The 16,988-nt window shown below is 40.4% G+C and overlaps 1 protein-coding gene across 1 annotated transcript; it reads right to left on the bottom strand.

The window, feature by feature from the left end:
* Positions 1-670: 670 nt before the first annotated feature.
* Positions 671-16,573, bottom strand: HYAL4 (hyaluronidase 4). Its single transcript, XM_054563994.1, has 3 exons — positions 15,623-16,573; positions 2,665-2,754; positions 671-1,072 (listed from the first exon to the last, which is right to left on the bottom strand). The coding sequence occupies exons 1-3, from the start codon at positions 16,571-16,573 to the stop codon at positions 671-673; spliced, it is 1,443 nt and encodes a 480-aa protein (XP_054419969.1).
* Between the last annotated feature and the right edge of the window lie 415 nt (positions 16,574-16,988).

Below are 16,988 nucleotides of genomic sequence, written 5' to 3'. Positions count from 1 at the left end.
TTTCACAGTATTTAAATGGCCGGGGTCTGTGAAAGGACTCCGGTGGGTGGGAGGGGCTCCACACTGGAGGAGATGCCTTTGCAGTAAATCGGGAACAGCTCTCATTGCCTCAGTCCCTGCACCCTCATGAGAAGCCACATCAGAAACGGCTCTTTGCTCAAGGAGTCCAGAGACGTAGCAGAAGCCCAGTTTGAACCTAATTTAGGGTGGAAACAGGAACTCTGCATTTGATCCTCGTCCATGGGCCTGATGACCAGGTCACATCCTAAGATGATCCTGTCTGTTGAATCAGATGACTACTTAGTAATCTGGCCTTAACTAAATGGCTAGCTGGAAAACTAGTGTTTGAAATCAACAATTTAATATTTATATGTATACCTTATGTATATACTATATTTATATAAAGACTAAAATACATTAGTTCTAGTTTTAAAACAACTTAAAAATTCCAGGAAAGAAAAAGAGTGCATTGATTTTACTCATGCACCTGGGATCTTAGCTCAATTGAAGCTAAATAAAGTGTTACGTTTCTATTTCTGTTAAGTGACATACATAATGTCTACTTGTAATACCTCTCAGTGGATTTCACAAAAGAAAAAATGTCATAAGTTTATCGCTCCCCTAATTGACTGCTCTCGAGACCACACGAGTCCCTTTGAACTCAATTATTTCACAACCGAATGCTCTGGTAACCTGCTAAAAGCAGCAGGCATAGTGTTATGAGTGAGCAAGAGAAAGAAGAAACCCCAGCGTGGCCATCGACCATCTTCATTTCTCTGCAGTCAGCCCCTTCATATCCCTGATAACAATGACAGGAAAATTTTTCCGCCATCACTGCCAGGTCTGTGTCAGACGCTTCTCCTTTCACATTGAATTCTCCGTCCTCAGAGACCTCTATGTGGTAACTTGCAGGGTTCAAGTGAAGGTAATCGGGAGCTTTCCACACCTTCCTCACGCATCTCCCATTATTCCTGCAGAGGTGAAAGCTGCACATCTCAGACGCTCTGGTCACGTTGATTATGTAGCTCCCCAAATCGGAACTCACAAACTGTTTCACCTTTGTGCAGTTGCCCTAGACATGTAGAAACAAATGGCTTTAGTGTTTGTTTCTGGTACTGAAAGGGTTAGAGCATTCTAGGTCCACAATACATCGGCTCTTCGGACTCGATTGAAACCTGACGGCTTGGTTCCAGTTGGTGAACTCAGGCTCAGGGATCACAGCACAGGGGACCCAAATCAGAAAGGGCAAGGGGTCAAAGAGATGGGAGATGGAGAATACGTTATGGTAGAGCTATAGCATAACGTATAAGCAACTGAAATTATGAATGGGTCTCAGAGTCAGCTTTATGTGACCTTGCCTTCCCCCAATTTATATCCTTTTTCCTCCTCCTAGTTCCCAAGTTAATGTGTGTGAAAGAAAGAGAAACATCTAGATTGGAAACCATGCCAGGCGGCGGCTCTTCTGCCACCTTTCAGGTCCGTGGGAGCTTTTGTGGCTGTGTTAGAACCTGAGCCATCATAGCCTACCAATTTATTTTTGACTGTCAATGTATAGCCTTCTGGATTTTCCTGTTAATTATGCTCAAATATTAATTGTCCTGGGCTCTAGTTGCCTGTACACAATTTAAATAGAGAAAAGCCCAGAAGGCTGACTAGGTCTTTTTTGTGTGCATGGTTCCTATTATGTGTCCTCAATAGAGTCCGCCTGGTTGTGCAGTCGGCTTCCTGATCAAGTTTTCTCATGAGCCACGTGGGCTGGAGAGGAAATATCACACCTGGAGAGACAGGAATTAATTATCTGTTTCTACCTAATTCTCATATGTGGACAGAGGAGACTTTTAACCTTATATTGTCACAAATAGTTTCACAAATGGTATCTTAGGAGCAACAAATTGAGGCTGTGAAATTCTAAGACTATCACATCATCATGAGCTTGCAAAACAAATTCAACTTCACAAAAAGTGTTGAGGATACAAGGCAAGGCAAAATATATTACACTATAGTGATATAAACAAACAGCATCTGGAAATACAAAAGAGATTGTGATTAATGTGCATTAGTAAAAACTAGGAAGACTTCTTGGAATAAATAGTATCTAAGCTGGGAGAAATTTGAAGAGACATATAAATTTTATTTTAAATGCTATTAATTTTCACCTAATTTCTCCATAGAGAAAAAATAAATTCAATGTGAAGATTCAAGTTACCATCTGTTTCTACTTCTCAAAATAGGATATAACACATTTTATGTAGTGATTGAATGCAAGTGCGCTAGAGTGAAACTATCTGTAGTTAATGCCAGCTCTACCACTAACCAGCATAATTAGCTGTTGCTGCAGTTAGAGTTTTTCCCTTCTTTCCTCAGCTGTAAATAAGGATGGTAGTCCCTACAGGTTAGTATGACAAGTGAGTAAATCCAAAACAAAAAAGCACTTAGCACAATCCTAGCACATCATAAATATTCAATGAATGTTAGTGTTTTGATTACTATCTTAATAAAAACTTATATTTACTGAGTTCCTTCCATGTATCAGGCACTGACATGGACTGTTTTCTAAAGCCAGTTTACTGTGGAAGCCATGAGACGTCTCATTAGTGAGCACTATCGGAAAACAGAGCAGATTCTTGAAACAATATTAACTAAAGCTTCAAGTTGCTGTCTTACCTTAGATGAAGTTAAATTCATGTCTCCCCAGATAACAATGCCTGCAGCGCCCAAGGCAGCACTTTCTCCGATGGTACTGATTAGATCTTGCTAGATAGATGAGAGTAGAGTTCATTATTCATTGGAATATAAAAGAGCATGCCAGGGAATTAAGATTAGAGGCTGAGTTCAATTAGAATAAAATTATTTTCTACTTTCTCAGAATAATGAAAATGTTGAATGACCCAAGGCTCAGAAATTACACTCTATAATCATATGGGAACACCTATTAAATATGTTTAAGGAAAAATTTACATTTAGCCAAACAAGACATTATTTTGAAGACAATTAGCCTGTAAATAGTCACCAAAAGTTGTTTATATGTACATGATCCAGAAACACAATCCAAATGTTTTTCTTCTCCAAACATGAGGAATGGCTCACGTTCCTTTTAGCTAAATTACCTTTTCAGTTTGCAGCAATCCCCTGAGAACATTGACTCTGCAGCGTCTCAGAGGGTTTTGTGTCTTCGGATTCTAAGTCCAGGCAAAGGAACAGAGTGTTAAAGACCTGAAGGTCCTGATTTGGTTTAGCCCTTGTTTGCTCCCTGGAATTATCTGTGTTTAATTTCAAAGTACCTGACTTAATGAACTTTATTTATGACCCACCAAGTCATGGTAAAGCTGCCAAAGTTTTTGTCAATATGGTTAACATGGGTGAAAACGGAATTTCAGCAGGAGGAATTTGGTTTTACAAACCTAAAAGATTATTGTTTTAGAGTTTAAAGATTAACATGGATTTAGGCCATTTCAGAGGAAAATAAGAGTCAAATATAGGCAGTTTCCTAAGTTAACTGCTTACAGTAAGTTTCCTAAATAAATTCATTAAATTATAATATATTCCCCCACTCCTTAGGGTATTAAGCATTCACCTTTTACTCCAAGGATGAATTTCCATCAGTTATATGCTAGAAAACATAATTGGGTGATTTGGTGGCAAATAAAAGCAAAATTTTAAACTGTATTTTTGCCCAGGGAATTTTATATTAATATCAATACTTGAGAGATATCTCATCTGACAATTTTTTCTCAAATAAATGGTTTTGCAAACTCAGTTTTTAAAGTTCCCTGGAAATTTTCAAAAAGAGATGAGATTTGGGGTTATACTAAGTTCCCTTTCAAGCTCACATCAACTTCCATTTTCAATGACATTAGTGTTTGTTGAATAGGTCAAAGCTAACATGACAGAAGGGAAGATTTTATGAGGCTCAAATGATATAGTGTAAGTGCCCAGAATGAAGACCTTGCTGGGTCCATGGCCATGGCCGTCTTTGGCAAAGACATAGGGAGCAGAGCTCCTCCCTCCACTCACTTTGAAACTTTCCTGAATACGGTGATGCCATATTCATATGATGTCATGATATGAACAGTGGACCAAAATCTCCCAATGGCCTTCTGTGAATTCTTATTAAGTGTATATTGTACCTTTTCCAGCTAACTCAGCTCTCTTGGATATTCTGTTCTGCTTATTTTTTTTATAGTTTCTCTGTTTTGTTTTAGATTTATTTTCTTTCCTTTTTAGTTTTGGAGGTTTCTATTGAGCTATCCTGAAGTTCAAAAATTCTTTTCTCAATCATGTGCGATCTAATTAACTCATCAGAGATGTTCTTTATTTCTGTTACAGAGGTTTTGACCTTTAACATTTCTTTCTATTTCTTCCTTAGAATTTCCTTCTTTTATCTTATCCATCTGTTCTTGCATGTAGTCTACTGTATCCAATAGAATCCTTAGCATATTCATCATAGTTGCTTTAAATTCCTAGTCCTATCATTGCAACATCCCTGCCATACATGTCTGGTTCTGAGGCTTGCTTTGTCTCTTCAAATTGTGCTTTTGCCTTTTAATATGTCTTGTAACTTTTTTCTTTTTAGCTAGACATGATTTAATTTTTCTTCATGGGTAGATAGCTCACACTGAGTAAAAGGAGCCCCTATGACTAGGTTTTTAGTAAGGTACTAGTAAGGTGTGGGGAAAATGGAAGGGTTTTATAGTCCTATGATTAGTTCTGTCATTGGTGAGATTTTGCCTCTAGACTGTGAACTTCACAAATGCCCCCAAGTTGTTTTTACCTTCTCTTAGGTGGGACAGGCTGGCCAGATAGGGCTAGAGTTTGGTACGCCCCTTCTTATAAGTGGAATGCCAGAGCCAGCTGGAATTGAGCATTTCCCTTCCCCCAGGTCAGTTAGGCTCTGATAAGACTCCAGTAGGTTTGGCTCTGGTTAGTTTCTCCTCAGAGTACACTTGGTTTAAGAAGAGAAAGCACTAAACTCTTCAAGATGGTTGCATTTCTTCTCTGCCTGCCAGATGCATGAGGGGATTTTTCTCTGATATTCATGGTGAGGACCTGATAAGCTCCTGGAGGTAAAACTCACAGAAGTGAACCCCCACCCTCCTACCCATGACTGAGTCCCAAGAGTTTTTAATCTCTTGGGCCTGTGCACACAAGCCTCCAGCGACTATCAATTACAGTTCAGGTTCCCCTACTCCATCCAGCAGTGGTGCTTGCCGAGGTTCCTACCCATGGACTTTGATTGGGTAAGTTGTGATTCTCTGTATTCATCTGTCGGTCTCTCTAATTTTGAGGGCAGCAATCTGCCCTGTACCCTCACTTCTCTATGACTCTAAAAAGAGTTGAATTTTCAGTTTGTTTAGCTTTTTATTTTTTAAGATCAAGTGTCAACTTTCAAGCTTCTTACATGCTGGATTACAAACCAGAAATCTCCCATGAATTCCTTTGGGTTATGGCATTGTCACTGGAAGGAGGAGGGAGACACAGCATTTGTTTTTTGTATTTATAGGTCATTGATCCATATTAAGTAAAGAAACTATAGATGTTTGTCATGAAAGCCACAGCTTGTGAAGTCAATATCAGGAAAGCATGTTAATTTCTTTTCAATGTGTCCTCTGGTGTCATTATCAGAGAAAGTTTATTGGAGCTGATCCAAAATAGCAAGTCATCATGCACATGTTGCCAGGAGGTAAGGAGTAAGGCTCAGATGTTAATGCAAATTTCTGTACCAAATTATCTTACAGTCACCCAGCAGAGAGCAGGGTGCTGAATGAATCACAGAGCAGCTGTGTGTTGGGACCAAAAAAGCAAGGGCATTACTCAAGGAAGTCACAACTAAGGGGCCTCTGAAAGTAGACTGGGACCACCTGAAAGCCACATGAGTGACATCACAGGAAGGGAGAAATGAAGAAAAAACAAAGCTCTGGTTGGGTAGTTCAGTTGCTTAGAGCATCATCCCAATATGCCAGCGTTGCAGGTTCAATCCCAGTCAGGGCGCATACAAGAAGCAACCAATGAATGCACAAATAAGTGGAACAACAAATCAATGTTTCTTCCTCTCTCTTTCTGCCTTCTGCTCTTTCTCTTTCATATCAATAAATTAAAAAAAGAGAAATTAGGAGAGGAGAAAGATGGCGGAGGAGTGAAAGGGAGTCACGCTGACCTCCTCCCAAAACCAAACTGGAATTGCAACTAAATAATGGAGTAATCACCTGGAAAGCAGTGGAGCGATAGTGGGAGAGGAGCCTTGGTGCCGCGGACAGTGGATTCTACTCTCACACATCCCAACGGGTGAGAATTGCGGTGGAGGCTCGAGAGGGTGGGCCGGGTGCGCACGGGCACTGGCACCAGAGGGACATTGAAACGGCCAGTTAGCATCCCCCCAAGAAGAACGGGGTCTGAATCATAAACAGGAACCCCTAAACTACAGCAGCTAAAGCCGAGAAAATACAGACAAAACGCAACCCCAAAAAGCTTAGGGGCGCTCTCTGCCAGAGACAGGTGGCTGGGGATGCAAAAAGACATTTAAAGGGCAAACGCAAAAGTTGCAGCGGCAGCCACCCTCCTTGATCGCTGGGTACAGGCGGCAGCAGGGTGGGCTGGTGCCTGGGAAAAGACTGGTGAGGAAAACTTTGTGAAGAGAACTGACACTGCGGCTGGTGGAGCCCGGGTGATAACGCACTTCCCACTCTGCAGCTACCATCTCGCTCAGGCATAAGGGAATCAATTAACCTGCCTTTTGTGCGCTCCGCACACAGCTTGTACGCCTGTGAGCTACGGGGCTGAGTGCAGACTGGCTGGGAGAGCCTTGAGGAGAGACTGGAGACGGAGGCGTTGGGGAAAGAACGGGAGGAGGAACCGGGGAGTCCCGACTCCCTCCCCGTTCCGTAGTCTCCATTGTGGGCTGGAAAGGCGCGACCCCAAAGAGGCAGAAGCGGGGCGCGCATGAACCAGACTGCCTGCGATTGAAACGCAGTCCGCACGGGGGTTGGATCCTTGGCCAAAGGGGTCACAGAACTGCCCAGAGGCCCCTGAGGGGAGACTAGAAACGGAGGCATTGGGGAAAGAACGGGAGGAGGAACCGGGGAGTCCCGACTCCTTCTCCTTGCCGTAGTCTCCATTGCGTGGGAAGAGGCCACACCCCCAAAGAGCCAAAAGCTGAAAAGCAAACATAGACACCCCCAAAACACCCAGAGCAGGCGCGCACACTTGCGCCCAGTGACTGGCGAGGGTTGGCGAGCGTGTGTGTGACCCACGCGGGCTGGCGAACGCTTGCACCTGCCGGCAAGGCCTCACACAGACTGGCACCCATACGGCCTGCGAGGGATTGCACAGAGGGGCAAGGGCAGGCGTAAATTGACCTACCCGCCGCGATTGCGGAGCGGCCCACAAAATAAGTAGAGCTGCCCAGAGTCCCTGGAGGAGAGACCAGAAACAGGATTAACCGGAGAGTCCTAGAGCTGATTTCCTCCCATTTACGTAGTCCCCATTTGGCGAGGGCAAGCAACGCACCCAAAGAGCCAAAAGCGGGGAAAACACACAATAGAAGACCCTAAACTGACCAGTGCCGCGAAGCTCGCGTGCCAGGGAGGCCAGATGAGCACGGGAGGTCGCGAATAAGCCCCCTGGTCTGGGGCAAACACATGCGAGCCCAGGCAGGTGGGGGGACCCTGCCGCGCTGGGAACGCGCTCAAGGAGCTCTCGTGAGAGCGCAGAGAGATCCCAAAAAATAGCACAGCCCTGACCGAAGGGGTCACAGAGCTGCTCCAAGCAGGAGTCAGACACAGGCATTAGACTCCTGAAAGGCTCAAACAAACAACCCAAGGCCCTATAGGGTCAACAACTGACATCATCAGAGGCAAGCCCAGAAAGAAAAGTAAAGGACAAAAATACTTAACAGACTCTCACAAAAATGGGAAGAAAAAGAAGTTCTCCGCAAATGAGTGGAAAAGGGGACTCCCCACAGAGAGAGCTCAATGAAATAGAGGCAAGGGAACTATCAGATATGGAATTTAAAACAATGGCTCTAAGGAAGCTCAATGAGCTCAGCCAGCTCAAAGATAACTATGAGAAACTGCAGAGAAACTATCAGGATCTTACAGCAAACTATATCAGCCTGGAAAAGGACATAGAAACTATCAAGAAGACACAAGAGGATATGAAGAATACCATTTCTGAATTGAAGAACACAGTAGAAGGAATCCAAAGCAGGCTGGATGAAGCTGAGGATCGAATCAGTGAGATGGAGGACAAGGTAGAAAAAAGCTCCCAGAAAGAACAAGAAATGGAAAAACGGCTCAAAAAGAATGAAGAAGCATTTAGGGAAATGCAGGACAACCTGAAACGCAATAATATCCGTATAATAGGGATACCAGAAGGAGAAGAAGAGGAGCAAGGAATAGAGAACCTCCTCGAAAAAGTAATGATGGAAAATTTCCCTAATTTGAGGAGAGAAAGGCTCTCATGGATCCAGGAGGCACAGAGGACCCCACTCAAGAGGGACCCAAGGAGGTCCACTCCAAGACACATCATCATTAAAATGGCAAATGTCAAAGACAAAGAGAGAATCCTCAAGGCAGCAAGGGAGAAGGAGAAAGTAACATGCAAGGGGGCCCTGATACGCCTAGGAGCTGACTTCTCAACAGAAACACTCCAAGCCAGAAGGGAATGGCAACAAATATTCCAAGCCATGAAAAGCAAGGGCCTACAGCCAAGGCTGCTCTACCCAGCTAGGCTCTCCATTAAAATAGAAGGAGAAATACGGAGTTTCCCAGACAAAAGAAAGCTAAAAGAATACATCTCTACCAAACCAGCACTCCAAGATATGCTAAGGGGACTGGTTTAAGCAGATGAAGGAAAAGAATGAGACAGAGAGGAACACAAGTACAAAGAGAAAAGATGAGTAAGTTTCTATCAGTAATATCTCTCAATGTGAATGGACTAAATGCCCCAATCGAAAGACACAGGGTAGCTGAATGGATAAGAAAACAGGACCCACACATATGCTGCCTACAAGAGACCCACCTCAGAGCAAAAGACCTACACAGATTGAAAGTATAGGGATGGAAAATAATATTCCAAGCAAATGGACATGAGAAAAAGGCTGGCGTTGCCATACTTGTATCAGACAAAGTCGATTTCAAAGCAAAGGCCATAAAGAGAGACCCAGAGGGGCACTTTATCATACTTAAAGGAAGAATCTATCAAGAAGACATCAACATTGTAAACTTATATGCTCCCAATATAGGAGCCCCCAAGTTTATAAGGAAATTGTTGGATGACTTCAAAAAAGATATAGATAGCAACACACTGATAGTAGGGGATTTCAACACCCCACTGTCAAAAATGGACAGATCTTCCAAACAAAACATGAATAAACATATCGTGGAGCTGAATGAAACACTGAATCAAAGAGACTTAACTGACATATATAGAATCTTACATCCCAAAGAAGAAAAATACACATTCTTTTCAAATGCTCATGGCAGTTTTTCAAAGATAGACCACATGATAGGACACAAAGCAAGCCTCAGTAAATTCAGGAAAATTGAAATAATACCAAACTTTTTCTCAGAGCACAAGGCCTTGAAACTCGAAATCAAACTCAAAGAGAAACTTCAAAAACTTGGAAACTCATGGAGACTGAACAGTACACTTTTAAACAATGAATGGGTCAATAATGAGATAAGAGAAGAAATCAAAAAATTTCTGGAAACAAATGAAAATGAACAGACAACTGTCCAAAACCTATGGGACACAGCAAAGGCGGTCCTGAGAGGGAAGTTCATAGCAATACAGGCTTACCTTAAAAAGATAGAAACATTTCAAATAAAAGACCTAACACTACAACTTGAAGAACTGGAGAAACAACAACAAATAAATCCCAGAGCAAGTAGAAGGAAGGAAATAGTCAAGATTAGAGCAGAACTGAATGACATAGAGACAAAAAGAACAATTCAGACGATCAACCAATCCAGAAGCTGGTTCTTTGAAAAGATTCATAAAGTTGACAAACCTTTAAGCAGACTCATCAAGAAAAAAAGGGAGAGGACCCAAATTAATAATATCAGAAATGAAAGAGGAGAAATAACAACTGATACCACAGAAATACAAATGATTATCAGAAACTATTATGAACAATTATATGCCAAGAAATTTGAAAATCTTGATGAAATGGATAAATTTTTAGAAAAGTATAATCTTCCAACACTGAAGGAGGAAGAAACAGAAAGCTTGAACAGACTGATAACAGTTGGGGAAATTGAAGCAGTCATCAAGAAACTCCCAGCACACAAAATCCCTGGGCCGGACGGTTTCCCAGGAGAATTTTACAAAACATTTAAGGAAGATCTAACCCCTGTCCTTCTCAGACTATTCCAAAAAATCCAAGAGGAGGGAAAACTCTCAGACTCCTTCTATGAGGCCAGCATCACCCTGATCCCAAAACCAGATAAAGACCCTACAAAGAAAGAAAACTATAGGCCAATTTCGCTGATGAACATAGATGCTAAAATCCTCAACAAAATATTGGCAAACCGCATCCAGCAATACATTCAAAAGATTATCCATCACGATCAAGTGGGATTCATCCCAGGGATGCAGGGATGGTTCAATATACGCAAATCAGTAAACGTGATACACCACATAAATCAAAGAAAAGACAAAAACCACATGATCATCTCGATAGATGCAGAAAAAGCATTTGACAAGGTACAACACCCATTTATGATCAAAACACTCAGCAAAATGGGAATAAATGGGGCATTCCTCAACGTAATAAAGGCCATATATGAAAAACCGACAGCCAATATCATACTCAACGGGCAAAAACTGAACGCTTTCCCACTAAGATCGGGAACACGACAAGGATGTCCGCTCTCACCGCTTCTTTTCAACATCGTATTGGAAGTCCTAGCCACAGCGGTCAGACAAGAGAAAGAGATAAAAGGCATCCGAATAGGAAAGGAGGAAGTAAAACTATCATTGTTTGCAGATGACATGATAGTGTACATAGAGAACCCTGTAGACTCTACCAAAAAACTCCTCAACCTAATAAGTGAATTTGGCAAAACAGCAGGATACAAAGTCAACATTCAGAAATCAAAGGCGTTTTTGTACACCAGCAATGCAATAGAAGAAGAAGAAATCAGGAAAAATATACCATTCGATATAGCACGAAAAAAGATAAAGTACCTAGGGATAAATTTAACCAAAGACACAAAAGACCTGTATGCAGAAAACTATACAACATTGAAAAAAGAAATTAAGGAAGACACAAATAAATGGAAGCATATACCGTGCTCATGGATTGGAAGAATTAATATCCTCAAAATGTCCATACTACCAAAAGCAATTTATAGATTCAACGCAATCCCTATTAAGATACCAATGACGTATTTCACAGAAATAGGACAGACATTTCAAAAATTTATATGGAATCATAAACGACCTCGAATAGCCGCAACAATTTTGAGAAAGAAACACAAAGTAGGAGGGATCACAATACCGGACATCAAACTCTACTACAAAGCCACTATACTCAAAACAATCTGGTACTGGCACAAGAACAGACCCATAGACCAGTGGAACAGAATAGAAAGCCCAGTAATAAGCCCAGGTCTCTATGGACATCTAATATTCGACAAAGGGGGCAGAAGCCTAAAATGGAGCAATAACAGCCTCTTCAACAAATGGTGTTGGGAGAGTTGGACGGCTACATGCAAAAAATTGAAATTGGATCATCCGCTGACACCATACACAAAAATAAACTCAAGATGGATAAAAGACTTAAATATAAGTCGCAACACCATCAAAGTCCTAGAGGAGAACATTGGCAGGAAACTCTCAGATATCCCACGCAGCAATTTTTTCACTGATATGTCTCCTAAAGCAAGGGACAGAAAGGAAAGAATAAACAAGTGGGACCTCATCAAAATAAGAAGCTTCTGCACGGCTAAAGAAAACATCAGCAAAATGAAAAGGGAGCCAACCATTTAGGAAAATATATTTGCTAATGATACATCAGATAGAGGTTTGATCTCCAAGATATACAAAGAACTCACTCGACTTTACTCCAAGAAGACAAACGATCCAATCAAAAAATGGGCAAAGGACCTGGGCAGATGCTTTTCTAAGGAGGAGATACAGAGGGCCCAGAGGCATTTGAAAGGATGCTCAGCATCACTAGCCATCAGAGAAATGCAGATCAAAACCACCATGAGGTACCACCTCCCACCGGTCAGAATGGCCATCATAAACAGATCCACAAACAACAGGTGCTGGCGAGGCTGTGGAGAAAAGGGAACCCTAGTCCACTGTTGGTGGGAATGCAGACTGGTGCAGCCACTATGGAAAGCAGTGTGGAATTTCCTCAGAAAGCTGAAAATGGAACTGCCTTTTGATCCAGCGATTCCCCTGCTGGGACTATACCCTGAGAACACCAAAACGCCAATACAAAAGAACCTATGCACCCCAATGTTCATAGCAGCACAATTTACAATAGCCAAGTCTTGGAAGCAACCTAAATGCCCATTAGTAGATGATTGGATCAAAAAATTATGGTACATATACACAATGGAGTACTACGCAGCAGAAAGAAAAAAGAAGTACTAAACTTTGCGACAGCATGGATGGAACTGGAGAGCATCATGCTAAGCGAAATAAGCCAGAGGGCGAAAGACAAATACCATATGATCTCACCTATAAGCGGAACCTAACCAACAATGCAAAGATGCAAGGAAAATATGACCAGCAACACTGAAAGGAAAAGAAATCAACAGAGACAAGAGGGAAGGGGGGAGGGAAAGGGAAGGGAAGGGGAAAGTCAAGGAACATATAGCAAGGACTCATGGACAAAACCAAAGGGGAAGAGCTGAGGGAGGGAAGGTGGGAGGGGGCAAGGGAAAGAGTTGGGGGGAAGGCAGAGACAAATGTATTTAAAAAGTAAATAAATTAATTAAAAAAAAATAAAAGATTGAAAAACAAAAAATAAAAATAAAAATAAAAATAAATTAAAAAAAGAAAAAAAGCAAGGGATGTAATAGCAGCAAATCTGCCAGACACTAGCATGGTATAGGATTGCCTTGCCCTACCCATGATCCTTGGCTCGAATCAAGGACTCACTCTCCACACCTGGGTTTCAATGCCTGGTAAACCACAGTGCATGTAATTAAGATACCCACTGTGGGGAGCTGGAGCATCACTAATCAGCTTCCTTTGTGCGTTACCAGAGGGAATGTTGATTCATTGCAGCGAAAAACATTGTGAAATCTACAGTCAAGAAAACTTCTTGCATTATTTTTTAAAGCAGACTCAAATTATATCTAGGTTGTATTTATATGTAAGTTGTGTGACATAAAGTGTTAGTGTTCCACATCATTCCCCCAGCAGCTATGGCTGCTGACAGATTCCATACTTAGATATTCCCCTCCCAAATTAAGGCCTTAATGCCTAATAAAAAGCAATAGCTTTTCCACGTGCATTTCTATAGTGTTTCAAATTTTCATATATATTTTTTCATCTGGTTTTCATAATACTTCTGCTATGGAGGTCGGGCAGGTAATACTGTACCATTTTTAGATTAAGAAAATTAGGCACTGAGGTCTGGAGAGGCTGACATTTGCTACTTATTGGTAAATTATTTTTCTAATCCTAACTACATGTGTACACACACACACACACATTTTATAAAATGCAGACATCTTTGGGAAGTTTGGATATGGAAACCATTACTAGTCACTTATGGGTCGATATAAGCAAAATTTGTGGGCGGGTTTTCATGGAGGATAAAGTAAAATATTCGTTAAAATGATGACTTAAAACATTTGAAAATACTTTGCCATCCAGAAGGTTTTCAGAATGATACAGAATGACACCTTGGGACTGGCAAAGAAAGCTGTTTCTAGATAAGACCCACTGTTTCTTCTTTCCTTCAAGAGAACAGATGCATCTCTGAGGCTGTACCTATTCATGAAGTAGCTTACCCTAGGTTTGAAGAATGTGCAGAATGTACCAGTAAAGTAATCTTGTTGAAATGAACACTTTGTCCCTTACAGTTTATTGTTTTCTTCCAAAAGTAAATTTATTATCACTAAAGAAAGATACTTATTTAAGCCAAACAGAAAAGGAAAGTAAGTTTCACAAAAGAAGGTGGTATTTAACTTTCAATCCCAAAGTTAAGATTATTTTGTAAATATGTAGATAACTTTTTAAAACCTTCAAGATAGTACTGATTTCCTATCATTCTCAATCATTTATTGCTTATTTTTCTGGGTAATACAAATATCAGTTCACAATAGAGTTTTTCCCTCCTCTTCTCGTTAACAGTGTCAAAGGCATAGCATTTACTAAATCTTCATACATTTGTGACATTTCTCCCTCTGAGGAGTAAACTCTACTTTTCTAGGTGCTTGACAGCATCTACCAGTTATGGTAGAGCCCTTGCCTGGGTGTTTCCTGAACCTCTGCCTTTGGATACCTAATACTCAGGACAACTTTATACATTTATACATTTAACACATGCTGGAGAATTGAAACTTGTAATGGGAGACAAAGGAAAAATGTGATAAGCCCATAGCATCCAGTAATATCTTAAAACACCACTGTATCACAAATGGGAAGACATGAGCAAGTTTCAAGTCTTCTCATCATAGAAAGGTTACAAATAATTATTCAAGTCCCAAGGCTAGAGTATCATTTACTTTTAAATTTTTATGTCTAGATTTTTCAACTTAAGTGACAAGAGTAGCAAAGGAAGAAAAAGGGAGGGGAAATTGGGCTGAAAGTTTATCTATTTTAAAAGTTAACCTCATGGTTTGCATGAGGTCTTTGGCCACATATATGACTTAAGTAAAATAAACAGAATAAAACTTTTATTTGTAAGTTTTAACCTAGGGTTACAAAATCATCTACTAGTGATGAATTTATAATTGAATTTAGAAACTTGTACCACTCTTACCAACTTTCCATTAGTTGTGGTCATAAAGTCAAGAATAAACCAGATGGTTAAATCTATAAACTCACCTACTTTTAGCAGGTTTGTCACTTCCTTTTGCCTTCATATTTTTAAAAATAATAAATGTAGTTAAAAAACTCATAAATAAAATATACTGTCTTAGCCATTTCTAGGTATATAGTTCAGTAGTGATGAGTATATTCATATTTTGCCTCCTTAATGCCTTTTCTCAAAGCCAGTACTATATAATAAAGGGAAAACATTGTTCTATTCTCTTGACATTTTAGGTGGTGAGGCCAGAGGGATGAGTGCCTGCTATTGCACTTCCACATGTATGAGCAAACTATTCAATTTTCAAACATCCTTTTCTAATCTTCCAACCTGTTTACCACCAACTGCTTCTATAACCTTTCCAAAGGCCCAATTGTAAGGGAGCACAAAGTTGGGGAGGAGGAGGAAGTACCAGATACTGATAATGAACTTCAACCTCATCTCTCCTTATTTCATTCTTGAAAAGAATAATAATAAATAAGACAATCAAAATTCATTTTGCTTAAATGAAAATTTAATCTAACAGACCACTAATTGGGAATTCTTCCAAGAACATAATTAACAAAGAAATAGCTTTTTTAGTGAGAGGGAAGAAATCCCCCCTCTCTTTGGCAAGGGGTGTCTTACCTTGGAAAGAAAAAGCAAAGGTTCACCTCGGTAGCCTAGCCTCGTGTAGACGAACACAGGCAGAGCATGATCATGGGATGTCATGGTGGAGATCCTCAGGGATTCATGCACCTGAAATTGCGAGAAGCGCAAAATGTTTTCGCCATCTCCAAGAGACTTCCTGATGCCAATAGAAGGATATAAAGCGGTGCTGCTGTTCCAGAGCCAAAAGAGCTCATTGTTCCTCAAAACTTCCTTTTCTGGGCATGACCCAGTGTAGTTGGGGGCATAAACATTATAATTGTGGCAATCAGGATATAAATAATAACCCCAAAGACCTTTGGGTCTACTCTTAATTCCCAGTTCTATGGTTTCCTTCATGAAAGCTTTCGCACTTTTTTCGAAGCTTGCTTTGGCTAAACATTCAATGTCAGTAGCTGATACATTCTTCAGCATATCAGAAATAAGCTTTCTTGACTTCTGTCTGTAGACATCTTTTTTGTTCCAGTTCCGGGCCCACTGAGGTCGCCAATGTTCCCAGTCTATGACAGCGAGTCCACTAAAATCTTTAGCAGGTATATAATAATTAATATCTTGGTCAGTTTTGTTTAGATGTTCTTGCAAACTTGTGTTCTGGGGAAGACCTCCATTAATGGGAACCCCCTGTGATGTATACCATGGAAAGTATCCCAATCGGTTGATATAAAATATAGTGACATTTTGTCCCCTGGCTCTGGCAAGTGGGCTTCCAATCATATGAAACATTTTCAAATTTAGTCCTATATTATATTTTATCAAACACTTATCGATTGGAGCATTCCAAGCAGCTATAAAAGGTTTCCTTTGATAAATTGGAAGCCGGGCAGGTTTTAGAGAAGAGATAGACTTCAGAAATAAAAATATAAGCAGCCATGATGTAAGATGTATTAATTGGACACAGAACTTTAATTGTCCTTCAGATAATAGTTTCATGATAAGACAAAATTTTATCTTCGGCTTTTATGCAATCTAGAAGACCTGTGGAGAGATTTAATTTTCTATTAGTAGTAATTTTGAAGAAAACACTAAAAAAGTAGCTTGATATTATTGTTACATGTATATCTTTTTAAAGCATATTTTATTTAAAGTTCTTAAAGAGGCCTGTACATAAACTGAGCTATAAAAGCAAGTGTAGTAACCTAGTTTCAATTCAGGGGCAAGAAATGCAATTCAACAAACATTTATAGAGATTCAGACCCTGTACACAGAATATAAAATGAGTAAAACGTGGTCTTTGCCTTCAAAAAAGGTCATGATAAATAAAGATGTAACATAATAACAACTGTCATTCTGGAGAGCTCATTAAATCATGGGAATTGTGCTTAAGTACTTTGTTAATATTTATCTC

The sequence above is a fragment of the Pteronotus mesoamericanus genome, unplaced genomic scaffold (assembly GCF_021234165.1).
Source record: "Pteronotus mesoamericanus isolate MK-2021 breed Mesoamerican mustached bat unplaced genomic scaffold, CSHL_Meso_final scaffold_85, whole genome shotgun sequence".
In the NCBI taxonomy this organism is placed as follows: Eukaryota; Metazoa; Chordata; class Mammalia; order Chiroptera; family Mormoopidae; genus Pteronotus; species Pteronotus mesoamericanus.
Note: the sequence above shows the minus strand (reverse complement) of the source record. Positions and strands in the feature narration are given on the sequence as shown.